General features: G+C 34.4%; 1 protein-coding gene across 27 annotated transcripts in view; it reads right to left on the reverse strand.

Annotated features, from left to right (window-relative positions):
• C2CD5 (C2 calcium dependent domain containing 5) overlaps positions 1-13,395 on the reverse strand; it is a 96,659-nt gene that overhangs the window by 11,562 nt on the left and 71,702 nt on the right. For all 27 annotated transcript variants that reach the window (XM_032159816.2, XM_058443493.1, XM_032159812.2 and 24 more), the window contains 6 exons: positions 12,383-12,446; positions 11,925-11,986; positions 11,611-11,709; positions 11,035-11,124; positions 10,445-10,532; positions 9,330-9,416 (listed from right to left, as the gene is read on the reverse strand). In XM_032159816.2, coding sequence (XP_032015707.1) covers positions 9,330-9,416; positions 10,445-10,532; positions 11,035-11,124; positions 11,611-11,709; positions 11,925-11,986; positions 12,383-12,446 — 490 coding nt within the window. The remainder of the gene's footprint in view (positions 1-9,329; positions 9,417-10,444; positions 10,533-11,034; positions 11,125-11,610; positions 11,710-11,924; positions 11,987-12,382; positions 12,447-13,395) is intronic.

The following is a 13,395-nucleotide window of genomic DNA, read 5'->3' on the forward strand; positions in this document are numbered from 1 at the left end:
AACTAGGAATCCCAAGCCAGTATCACTCCCTTTCCAGTAACCTGACAGTAGCATCCAGAATTTTCAGATATTTTTTATTACAGGTATTTAAGGTATTGTACAAATTTAAATAGCACTATAAAAAAACTTCATAATCTATTTTTAATGCTCATGTTCTACCCACATTAGAATATTTAAATTTTTATTTGAAAAAATTTTACAACTAAAAGAATAGTGCTGCCAATTTAGAAATAACTCATGAAAAGCACTGAGAATAACTAGGTTGGCTTAGTATAGTATAGTTTAAGTATAGATAGATAGATAGATAGATAGATAGATAGATAGATACGTTTTTTTCATTTCTACTTAGTGTGTTGATTTTTTGGTAACATTCTTAAATTAATAAAACAACTTTTCAAAACATTATTTGTACAGAATGTTTCTACCATAGAATGTTGCTGCTAATTGAAAATACAATGCAAGTATCTCACCATGCCCCATCAACACAATTTTTTTGTTTTTGAGACAGAGTTTTCATCTTGTTGCCCAGGCTGGAGTGTAGTGGCACAGTATCAGCTCACTGCAACCTCCACCTCCCAGGTTCAAGTGATTCTCCTGCCTCAGCCTCCCAAGTAGCTGGGATTACAGGCATCCACCACCATGCCTGGCTAATTTTTTTGTATTTTTAGTAGAGATGGGTTTCACCATATTGGCCAGGCTGGTCTCGAACTCCTGACCTCAGGTAATCCGCCTGCCTTGGCCTCCCAAAGTGGTGGGATTACAGGTGTGAGCCACCACACCTGGCCCACAGTTTTTATAAAGCAACTGACCACTAGCTAATACTGCAGCATATACAGAGCTGATGAATAAAAGGGATCACCAGTGGTGTCCACGAAAGGCCTATGAGGATACCATGCTGTGGACATGCCCTGACCATCATGCTCACTGACTGGAGATCTAGATAGGAAAAGTCCTCCTGATTCAGGATCTTGAGGGACTTTGGAAGTCCAGGAGGAGATGGGACCTATACAAAGACCAGCACAGACCTGACATTCATAGGCTTACCAGATCTGCAGGGACACTCAGCACAGAAACAAGACTCAATGGAGAGACTGGGACACCAACTGTCCTACCCCTAACTTACATATCCCAAGAGAGTCCTGAGGCTCTCATATATCTTGTGCAGTACAGATTTGGTTGGTGTAGAATTACAGAACATATAGCTGGCATTAGGAATTCTGTGCATTTTTTTAAACTACAGGGGAAAGAGGAATGGCTTAAAAATTACTGAAAAATCACTAAAACGAAAATCTTTTCTATACCTTGATATTATCTGAGTAATATGGAATTCCCTAGTAGGAACTGCATATATTTTAATGGCAAATGTATGAGTATTATACATACTTTACCTGAGTATGTATTAAATATCTGTTCCCATCTCTAACATCAAGTGGAAAAAACAAGGTATACAATGATATGTAAAATACTTGTGTTTTTTAAAAAGCATGAATAGGGTGTCTTTGAAAGACAGACAGTAAACTGCTAAAAGTAGTTGCCTCTTGGGGAAGGAAACAGAGAAGAGAGCTTTATTCTGGACTATATGATTTTTGTAGTATTCGAATTTTTCACGATATACATGTATTATTTTTACCCAGTAAAATTTATATAAAGGGCGAAGAGGGAAAAAAGGGAGGGAAAATGTTTATTCCCTGCCCTCAAATATGAATGCATCTGAAAAAAATCTGAAAAACCAAAGTTTTTAAGGGAGAAGATTTTTTATTTCACTTAGGGAGAGCAGGTTCATCTTTTAACATACTTGCTATCTTAATTTTTCTCCCAGAAAAAAAGGCCCAAGAGGCCCAAGGCCAGCTGGTCCCAGCAGCAGATAGACATCAGCACCTTGGACTGGTTTGAATACCTCAAATGTCTGATGACCTCAGACTCCCAGGCCCTCTGCTCCTCCTGATCAGTTTGGCTTCCCAGGTGATAGGCTTTTCAAAAGAGAAGGTACTGCAGATACATGCAGTCTGGCTCTCTGACCAACTGGGAGTTCTGGTTTAAAAGAAATAAAACAACATGCAATCTCTAGGCTAATACTAAATTAAAAACAACATAGTTCATTATTCAAGGGTAGAAATCTCCTTAAAAGTCTTTCAGGCTTTGTTGAGTTGTGCTCAGTTGCGTGCCATTTGTAGATCTACATGGAAGAGTCTGAAACAAATGCTTTTCATGTAAAGATCCCCCTTCTAGCTGCAATCAGAGTCTCAAGCCACACAACAGTCTGCTTCTATTATAATTTGGTTTCCCATTTAATGCAAGAAGAAGATTATTTTGCTTTTTTTTAAGTCACCATTAAGTGATAACCCTGCAAGCCCCAAATAAATGACCCTAGAAACTTAGCAAAGCAAAACAGGGCTATGGTTTTATTATTCTCCTAGCACACTCTAGCAATATTTAACAAGCCCCTTGTCTAGTGGTGTGGGAGGGAAACTAACCCAGGTTAAAAGCAGCTTAGTGGAAATGAGCATATTAATGACAAAAAGGATTCTTCCTCCCTCAAACAGACATTCTCCAGTACGTCTCAAGTCTGAGACTTTTCCATTCTTCTAAATAACTTGTCGTAACCAATGGCAAAGGTATTTGTTAGCTGCAGCGATTATTTGAATGTAGGCCCCTCCAAAACTCATTGAAATTTAACTGCCATTGTAACAGTACTAAGAAGTAGGACATTCTGGCCAGGGGCAGTGGTTCACAACTGTAATCCCAGCACTTTGGGAAACCTAAGTGGGCGGGTCAGTTGAGCTCAGGAGCTCGAGACCAGCTTGGGCAACATGTTGAAACCCCATCACTACAAAAAAAGATAAACATTAGCCAGGCAAGGGGGTGTTAGTGGTCCCAGCTACTCAGGAGGCTGAGGTGGGAGGATCGCTTGAACCCAGGAGGTAAAGGCTGCAGTGAGCAAAGACTGCAGCACTGCACTCCAGCCTGGGGGACAGAGTAAGACCCTGTCTCAGATTAAAAAAAAAAAAAAAAAAAAAAAGGGTAGGACATTTAAGGCCTGATTAGGCCAGATCTCCACCCTCATGGGTGGGATTGGTGCCATTATAAAAAGGGAGATTTGATCTCCTCTTGCTCTCTTCTTGCCCTTCTGCCCTGTGATAACACAGCAAGAAGGCCCCTGCCAGGTGCTGGTTCCTTGATATGGGACTTCCAACCCCCAGAACTGAGTCAATAAATGCCTGTTCTTTATAAATTACACGGTCTCAAGTATTTTGTCACAGTAGTACCAAACAAACAAAGATAAATACAGGAATAAATTTCTACACTGATCAGTACCTCTTTTGACTATCTATTCACTTTATATCATTAGAATTTGCAGATCATCTTTGCTCTAAATAATTAAAAAATATTTGAGAAAATCTTATCTGAATGTCTTTTAAAAGTTACTAAAACTAAAAAACTTCCTACAAATTTGGAAATGATTCTCTGACAGATTAAAATATATGCAGTTGGGAGTCATTATAATTTATGTTTTATTTTCCCTTTAAGCATTCTCAGTTTTATTATGATCAAAACTGGGTTTTATGTTTCTTTAGAAATTTCCATCAATTGATAATGCATTGATTAGTTATGCTTTATAAGTATAAAATCTAACTTCATGACTGGGGTAGACAAATGATATATCTAATATTCAGTATAAACCTGATCTATAACAATACTCAAATATTGATGAATTGATAAGGCAACTGCCATATTACAGTTGTAAATTACTAAGGCACACAGAAAGACAGAACTAGCTTCAATTTGGACAGTTTACAAGGGAAAAATTCAACTGTGATACCTAGGTAGTACATATATTAGATAACAAAGACAATTAACTTCCCTATTTGGGTCATTTAAGTTTCTAATTAAAGGTGTATGACATCCTGAACCACTTGTCTTTCTTCTTCAATCCCCTTCTTACAGTTTCCTGCTTCCATTTCCAAGAATGCAATCTCCCTCTCACTCCTATCTTTTATAGCTTCTCTTCCAAATAATCCATTTTCTGTCAGTAACTCAAAGCAATTTTCCTTTGCTTTTTACTCCCTCTTCCTCTAACTGTGGATTTCACTGTCCCCAAGCTGCCTTGAAGAAGCTACAGAGATAAAGATTCTTTATTCCTACTTCTCCATCAGTTCTCTTGCCTTCCGTCCTTCCTTCCTTCCCATTTCTGGGATGAGTTTTTCACACATTTTCCTCTAGTTAGTTTCTGTTTTTTGTATTCTCTTCCCCTGAGCATCTCTTTCCTTTTAAAACTTGCCATTGATTACTTGGCCATCCAATAACATCAAGAATTTTAGCTGTTTTTTATTGTTGCTGCCACTTGGTCATAGTGACAAAATATATTTTTAAAAAAATAGTAATAACAGACATGCAATGGACTATTAATATATAAAAATGCTTTTAATTAGTATAAGGAATTATATATAGTCATAAGAATTCAAACCGTTAGTTGGCAGGAAAAGTAAAAGATAACTTCTGTACTTTTTACAAATGTACACTTCTAATTGCTATTTTAAAATAATGTTAGCAAGACATTAAATTCAAACAGTGAAACTATTTTAAAATTAGATCTGTGAGTGAGACTGTCTCTAAAAAGAAAAAAAATCTAATTTGGTTTAACAAAGAAAAAGTAACTCTTCTAGCCTACAATAAAAAACTTCTGACGTAGACACCTAATTCTGAAGTACAATGTATTGTCGGTATAAGCCAACTTGTTTTTATATTGAAATCCAGATTTTAACCTATGCTTGCCACAGCAGTCAGCAGCTAATGTAATGAATAGAGTATTCCTGCCAGCCTATAGCTTATGCCTCTGAACACGAGGAAAGTACTCTAGTAAAGGCAAAAGGAAAGCAGGAAACAAGGTGGGTATTTAAAAAAAAAGAGTCTTCTATACAGTTTCACTCAACGGTATTTAAAACTAAAATTGACTTAATTAAACCTTTTTAATTTTTAAACGATCAGTCTTTTAATGAAAACTATTATCCTACCTTAGGTAATATTTTTTAAGAACTTGAAATATATTTAAAGTAGTATATGATTTATACACACTTGTCTAATATAAGTTCTTAAGCCCTACAATACAGCAACTAATAGCTCAAGATGTAAGCCTTTAGATATTTCTCTAAAGTAATATGCTAACCTTTTATAAAAATTACATGTATAAAATTCTTGAGATAAACTGAAATCTATGAGAAAAATCTCGCTGATTTTACTCTTCTCCCAGACCTCAACCCAGACTCCCCCCATTTTGCTCATTCTTTTTTTCTATATATCTATATATATACACACATTATTTTTAAAGTCTCTTGAAAATCATTTCAGAGAAAAACTCGGGTTTGGATATCGATGATGAGAAAAAACCATGAAAATTATATTAAAAATTTGCTACAGCTATCATTTTTCTCATAACACACTCTTGTATAAACATAAATAATTTATGTGGATACCATATCATCTATCCTTTAATAAATTATTTAGGCTCAGCACCAGTTAATATATCAAATCAGAAAAATCAAGACAACCAGCAAATTTGAGACATACATCAAACTACTTTGTTACCTTTAAAAACAAAACCAAATATAATAAACGATGGAAAGAAAAAATTGAACATGGATGGACAATTCAGGCCCAGGCTTACTCTACACAGTGAATTAAGATACATGTTATTGAAGCAACATTTCTTTACATGACATCCACCCATTTTCAATAACACAAAAAGACAATGAAAGGTTTATCTACAAGTAAAAAGATGGAAATATTAATAAACATACTATGCTTAGCTCTTGAAACTAATCCCCTAGTCAATATAAAAGGAAATAAAAAATTTTAACAATCATCCTATTTGTGATTAAAAACATAAAATATAAACTGGAATTCAAAGTTCCTGAAAGTAAAAAAAAAAAGCTATCGGCTTATTTAACTTAACAAAACGATTAAAAAACTATACTTTTATTTATCGGTATTAGTAACTGACTTCTAAGCCTCTTATGGTTGCATATTTTAAAAAGCAGAGAAGTCTTTTGAGCATTTATCCCTAACACTCTTACCTTCCTCTCTTCCTATTTCTGCTAAATTGCTATTCTGGAATTTTTCCAGACATTGTCTTCTGTCATGTTACAACACTCCATTACTCCATTTTTAAGACTCTATTATATTTTTCAGAACTTTTCATAACCTATCTTACCCTCAAATTTTCCAAAACATTTTGAGATAGCTTTAAAAACTGTATTTAGCCTATGTCCTCCTGAAAAGACTTGAGGAAGCACAAGACGATAAATAAGCATGCAACATAAACCACAATTTACAAAACTATAGAAATATTGACAGAAAGGTACAGATACACTTTTAAGTGTTTACTGATGATTTTACAATGCAATATTCAAGGAAAAGCACATAGGTTTTACAGTTAAGCACTTAGTATAAAAAGTTTTACATATATTAGTATTAGATGTGACGGTCTGATGATGATGATGACAATAAAGGGTGGCATAATCCATCAATGGTTTTCAAACTTTTTGAGACCCTTTCTTCAAGTGAAATCACATACAGAAGATGGATGTATAAAAACACACGGAATCAAAGCTGCTGTTTCAGAAAAGTAGGGGATCCAGAGACCTACCCTCAATCCCATCCTTCTCTGCTCCCTTTCACTCTGCCTCCTGGAAGGCCATGAGGTACCTCTGACAAACCTCTATGGTTCAGAGGAGCAGAATTTAAAATTAAAATTATTGGTTTAATTGATTAAAAGTTATTTGAAATCATTTTTTATTTTGTTTTATTTTTTTGAGACAGCGTCACTCTGTCGCCCAGGCTGGAGTGCAGTGGCACGATCACAGCTTACTGTAGCTTCAACCTCCCTGGGCTCAGGTGATTCTACCACCCAGATTCCTGGGTAGCTGGGACCACAGGCACACCATCATGCATGACTAATTTTTTGTATTTTTTGTAGAGAAGAGACTCCTAGGCTCAAGCAATCTGCCTGCTTCAGTCTCCCAAAGTGCTGGGATTACAGATATGAGTCACCACGCCCAGCTGAACACACTTAAATTAAATATAGAAGCTCAGTGTGACCTTGGGGACTAATTTAGCTTTTGGTTTACTTTTTGAAAATGGGAATATGTTAATAATTGAAGAACCATAAACTACAGAAACCCGAGGAATTTTAAAGGTTAGAGAGAATCTTAATCTTTTCATATTTTACACATGACGAACTGAGGCTCAAGGACGTTAAGCAATTGGTCCAAGTTCTCATGCCTAATCCACGGCAGAACTGAGAAAACACAGGTTGGTTGCTTTTCCAACCTACCTCATGGTCCCTCTCAATTCTCCCTAAAAGGAGTTGCAAATATTTTAGGTACTGTTCAAATAGGACTTACTCTACTCAAATTCTTATTTTCTTGTTTTTTAGTCCACAAAGTATCATTTTGCATACCACATACTAACGATCACATAAGCACCAGTTATAATTCCTTTGAAAACATTCTGAAAGCTACTGCAGAGGTGGAAAGTTGTCCTTATAGACAAGGCAAACTTAGACAGCTTAAATCTAATCTTCTGCAGAATTCAGTAGGTATTAACCACATAGTAAAACAGAGCTAATAGGGACCCCAAGTCCACAAATACCTTTTCCTACAGAAAATCAATCAAACCTTTGTCGATTAGGTTTTAGGGCTTTTTTTTTTTTTTTGGCCCCTATTGCAGGATAAGGATAAATGAAATTATACCTAGAAGTGATTTGGAACTAATCCTGAATAAATACAAATTTCTGTAAAAAGTAGATGTTAAAGAAAAAAAAAACTTGCTGTATAGTGAGTTCAAGAAAGACTTTTCTTCTTTTTGAGAGACGGTCTCCTCCTATCGCCCAGGCTGGAGTGCAGCGGCACAATCACAGCTCACTGTAGCCTTAACCTCCTGGGATCAAGCAATCCTCCCACCTCAGCCTCCCACGTAGCTAGGATCACAGGTGCACACCACCACATGCAGCTAATTATTTATTTTGTAGAGTTGGGGTCTCACTGTGTTGCCCAGGCTGGTCTTAAGCTCCTGGATTCAAGCAATCTTCTCACCTCATCCTCTCAAAGTGCTGGGATTACAGGTATGAGCCAACAGGCCCGGCCCAAAGAAGACTCTTGACAGTTCTGCTTTCTGCCTGGAAGCTGTATTTCATACATAAATCTGAACTCACATTACCTTTGAATTTGATTTTTCCTCTCTATTCTTTCAAGGACATTGAGATATGCTACAAATCCCTATGGAGTTCTAAATCAGAATTTTAGGTGATGACAAAAAGGAAAAAGGACCACAGTTACCACGTTACAAAGTTCAGAATCTAGAAGCAGCTTATTTTTTGTCTTCGAAATATGAGACAAGATCTATTTATCTATATAAACAGACTGTACTGATTTAATAAAGATTCTATTGACATATATGCAAAGTGAATATAAAACTATTCTGTATTATAAATAATTTGGTATCAAATAACAAGTATGAATCATCAAATAATATCCATTGTATTATAAGACATAAAAGTTGAATAGCTGATTTCAAATAACTGTATCATTTCTCAAAATAAATTTAGTGAAAAACACATACTACATTTGTCTAATACATAATGCTACAAAATAAGGTATAGTAATTTTAAATTTTTTTGTAACAAAAATTATACTAAAATCAGATGAGAAATGGAAAACAATACCTCCCACTTTTCTCCAAAGATTATGCAGATCAAAATAGATTTATTGCTATTAAATTAAGGAGCTATCAATTTGCACTGGAAAAAAACATGGCAGTGTCTTATGTAAGTACATAACAATGTTCTTCAATTATCGCCACAGCAAAGACAGGAAGCTCATCCCTTTCTCACTTGTACTACTCCCACTCAAAACCTCTTCACATATCTTCTGAAAAAAAAAAGCATTCTGTTGTCTGTGAAAATCCAAAACTTTTTGTGAAGGTTTAATTGTTGCTGGAAAAACGTACCAAATATAATATAAAATATCAAGTATTCTATGTGTGAATAGTTACAGTGGGAAATCCAAACCTTTGAAAATAAAGCTTTAATACATTAAGGTATGAGAATGGAATATCATAGGAAAAATTACCTTAATAACTTACAGTGAAATTACTTGAGAAATTAAAATAAAAGGAACATTAATTTCTCCCCTTTATGAATATGAAGAAATATGTAATGAGGGAATGAAGGATAAATTTTCACCTCAAGGGTAGTAAGATTGCCTATAATGAAGAAGCAGTGAAAGGATCTAGAAACCAGGATTTGTGTTTGCTTTTTCCCTCACTTAACCAACCTTTAGCTGGTGGAAAAGGATGAGAAGGAAGTGAATCTGAACATAGTTCCAGTGGAAATTGTAAAAGTTCTTCATTATCTGTAGAGGCTAGAAAGGCAAGAAAAATATCAGTTATTTAGTAATGATCTATTATTAATTTTTTAAAATTAAGAATCTGTGACAACATACATATACATATTCTCAGCTCCATCTCCCCGCCCCAATTTATTCTGGTCATTTTCTCCTTGATTTCTCCCGTGGAAACCCTTCATCTGCATGATGCGGAGACTGGTGCTATCTTCCCTGGTATGACTGTTGTGACGCTTTAAGAGATTAATATCTGTAACTCACTTAGCACAGTGCTTTGCAAATAATAAATGCTAGATAATAATTAATATCCTACACTTTGTCCATTACTAGCTTTATGATACTTAAACCGGTTACATGTCTTCTTTGATAAATATCTGAACACATAATCATTTAATACATCTACCTGACGTTAACTCACTGCTCAAATCTTATCAATGCTATATATGTAGAATGTAATCAACTTTTAAAAGTTTAGGACTAATCAGGAATATTTCATTTAGCCAGTAAATCATTCAAACTATACAAGAAAGTATAGTATCCCCCATTGTGTGTTTTTCAGAACAGTTTCCAATAATTTGGATTTCTTCAGAATATATTAAGAATACTGCTTCCTAAATTTTACTGGATTAATAAGGCCACCTTTGTGAATCTGTTGAACACTACGGAACTTGTCCTGAAAATAATACACAGGCACACAATTGTGCTTACTACATCAGTAGGTCCTCAGATGCCTTGAAGACCTTGCCAGAGATCTTAGTATAGAAACCCTTATATTACTGCAGAATTAATACGCTATAATTTAAGTCTAAAAAACCAGCAGCATTCTCTATGTAAATATCAGTCAAATACCAGCCAGTCATGTGTGAAAAATATCAAGTCAGCCATACGCTTATCCACACAGTTATCTTCATAAAGATGAACAGAAAAAGCAGCAAATATTCTTCAAGAAACAAGTAATTTATTGAATCCACCTGTCCTCTATATTTTATCACTGAACCATAACACAGACAAACACAAACTGGACTTCCTATCCAGTAAAGATTTACCTCTTTGCAATGACTTTTCAACAGGGGTTTTTGTGGTTTGTAAAGCCTGATTTTTGTCAAAAGTTATTGCGACTGCTGTGACTGTAACCTAGAATTATAAAAACAGTAATGCTTAGCAAAATAATCACTGCCAAAACTAAGTTTCTTCCATATTTTTTTTCAGTACCACGGAACAACCTATACCAAATACCTTTTCTGGTTAAAATCCTCAACCAGAATTATATATAAATTCAGATACACAAACTACAACTATGCCAAACAGTTATACCTAATCTAGATATTCCAGAAAGAGCTCAAGAACTTTCTCTAAAAAATGGCAACTGGTGAAATCCCACATGATGGGTACAGATCCTACTGTATACATGCTGAAGCATACGTGTGCTTACCCTTCAGATAACTAAAGTTCAGAAAAAGAAACACATATGGCCTAATGCATACTAACATATATTTTTTAATATTGTGAGGTAAACTAGTATATGTTTAAGTTATTTAATTATGGCAAAATTATGATAATGAAACAGATAATAAGGAAAATAATAAAACAGATCAGATAAAGACTATTATTTAATAATGGACTAAATCTTAATTACCTGAATTAATTCATCTTCAGGCAGAGATACTGTAAAATTTACATGGCAAAGGCAGCAGGGGATCATAGATCGTAGTTTAAAGTACAGGCTCTACACAATAGAAAATATTAGTAATGTCATTTTTTTATTTAAAAATTTTTAAAAGCTGATTCTTTTAATGTACATTATATTATAGCAAATGGAGAGTTAAAAATAAAACAAAATTGGTCCACTTTTGTTTTGTGTATTTTTATACTAATGATGTACTTTTTAATATTCAAGTAGACAGTAAGATTTAATCATTTGTCAATAAGTCACAAAAAATAATATAGTAAGTTTTTCTAAATGTACACATATACACTAGATGTTTATGGAAGTTAAAGCTATTAACTAACTTAAACTATTTCTTTTATAGTATGATATAGTAAGGGGGAGAGGACAACTTTAGTATCTCACCCACTGATAGAGGTAAGGTAAGTAGGTAAGAATAATTCAGCCCACAACTGTGTAAGGTATTACAGATAATACAGCAATATAGACACTTAAAATTTCATTATCATAGACGCATGAAATAAAATTTAGTCAGAAGGTTCCTACCTTGAGCAAATTTTCACAGAGATCATTAAAGTTCTTATTGAGAGCTTGATTAGTCAGGTTGAGGCTGCTTAATCTGATTACTCTTACTGAAGTGAACATCTAAATGTGGGGTGACATGTCATTTTATTATTAACTAAATATTTTAACAGTTGATAAATTGCCAAATAATGAGCAATACTAACTAATGTAGTAGAATAAGGATGGTATTTTAATTGCAATAAGGAGGTAAAAAAAAGGACAAAACAAATATTTAGATGGAACTTACTAAAATAACTTATGTGTTATGTGCTTAAAATTAAGAAGAAAAGGTTTACCTGTATTTCAGATGTCCAATTATTTATACCGGGCATAATTTCTGTATTACAACTATAAAATCCTGTCAAAATAAATTGTAATCAAAATATATGATAATATTTCATTGATTTTTACGTTAAATGACATTTTTCAATTATTATATGAAGTTCTAACTATAAAACCCTTCATTTTTTTTCTTCTAAAACTATACCTGCAGGAGACTTTAAACCATCCTAATAAATTATCATAGGTTTTTTTTTCCATGTATAGATATAAAAGGACTAAAAATCACTTCCACCTAAGTTCTAAGATAAGTATTTTTACAGTATGTTTTCTACCTTGGAGTAGCAAAGTACATGACAAGCTGTGACACTGTGATAAGTCCTTCTTTTAAAGTAAAATTAGGACTGTAACAATTATGAGCTAAAACATTTATATGTAAAACTAGTTTCATCTCAAGGGTAATTTTTTTGTTCACCTGAAGGAGGAGGAACATCAGTAAGTAGAGAATGGACATCTTCCATGGCATCTGTGTCATCAATCTTAAAATAGAGATTAAAACTATTATATAAGTAGTAAATGCATAATTATTTCACATTTTAAAAGAACTATTAATAGAGTCAAGAAAAGGCAGAGTCATTTTTCCTTAAGTAAAAATATGTAACAAGAAAAAAATTCTAATATCAGTAAATTCCTCCACAGTAATAACCACAAATACTTCCAAGTGAAATATTTTACATACAAAGTATACTAAGTTAAAAAAGAAAACTAGCTCTTTCTCAAGCCTTTATGAGAATGTTTCTAAAGACTTACAAAGACATCATAAGCAATCATTATTCCAATTTGTTTAAATTAATAAAGTGTAATCAGATCCTTTCACTAAATGCAGAACTGCTTTACAATGGAATGAGGTAGAGATAAACTTAGACATATCTAATAGTAGATCTAAACTCTATTTTTCTAATAAAATAAATAGGTCTAAATTCTATTTTTCTTATATCACCGTATTCCACTGTGAATAATAAATAGGGAAACTATCCAGCTGGACAGGCGCTGACATTCATCTGCACCTCAGTTTCTAAGTCCTAACCTGCAGACTCGCTAAGTTTCTTCCCACATCACCCCGAGGACTTCAAGAACCACTTTCACTTCCACTTCACGTGGCTACCCACAGTCACAGCCATACCTCAACCCGTTATTCCCCAAAACGTTCCACACCCAGGATCTCGAGCATTCTCCAACTACAGTTCTGTCTCTTTGTCCTCTCTCACTGGATCTTCCACTTGCCCTCTGTCTTCTGCCCATGTTTGAAGCACTTTGTTCTCATGTGCCTCTCTACTTAGCCAGGATCCCAAGATCAGACATATCAATAATGCCCGAGATTAAACTTCAGGTAATGTATGGCATCACCTGGAAAGTTTGTTGCCCTGATTCCTGGGCTCCACCTTGAAATTCTCATCTACTAGGTCTCAGGTAGGGGCCCAAGAATTT

Source organism: Hylobates moloch, unplaced genomic scaffold (assembly GCF_009828535.3).
Source record: "Hylobates moloch isolate HMO894 unplaced genomic scaffold, HMol_V3 SCAFFOLD_8, whole genome shotgun sequence".
Taxonomy (NCBI): domain Eukaryota; kingdom Metazoa; phylum Chordata; class Mammalia; order Primates; family Hylobatidae; genus Hylobates; species Hylobates moloch.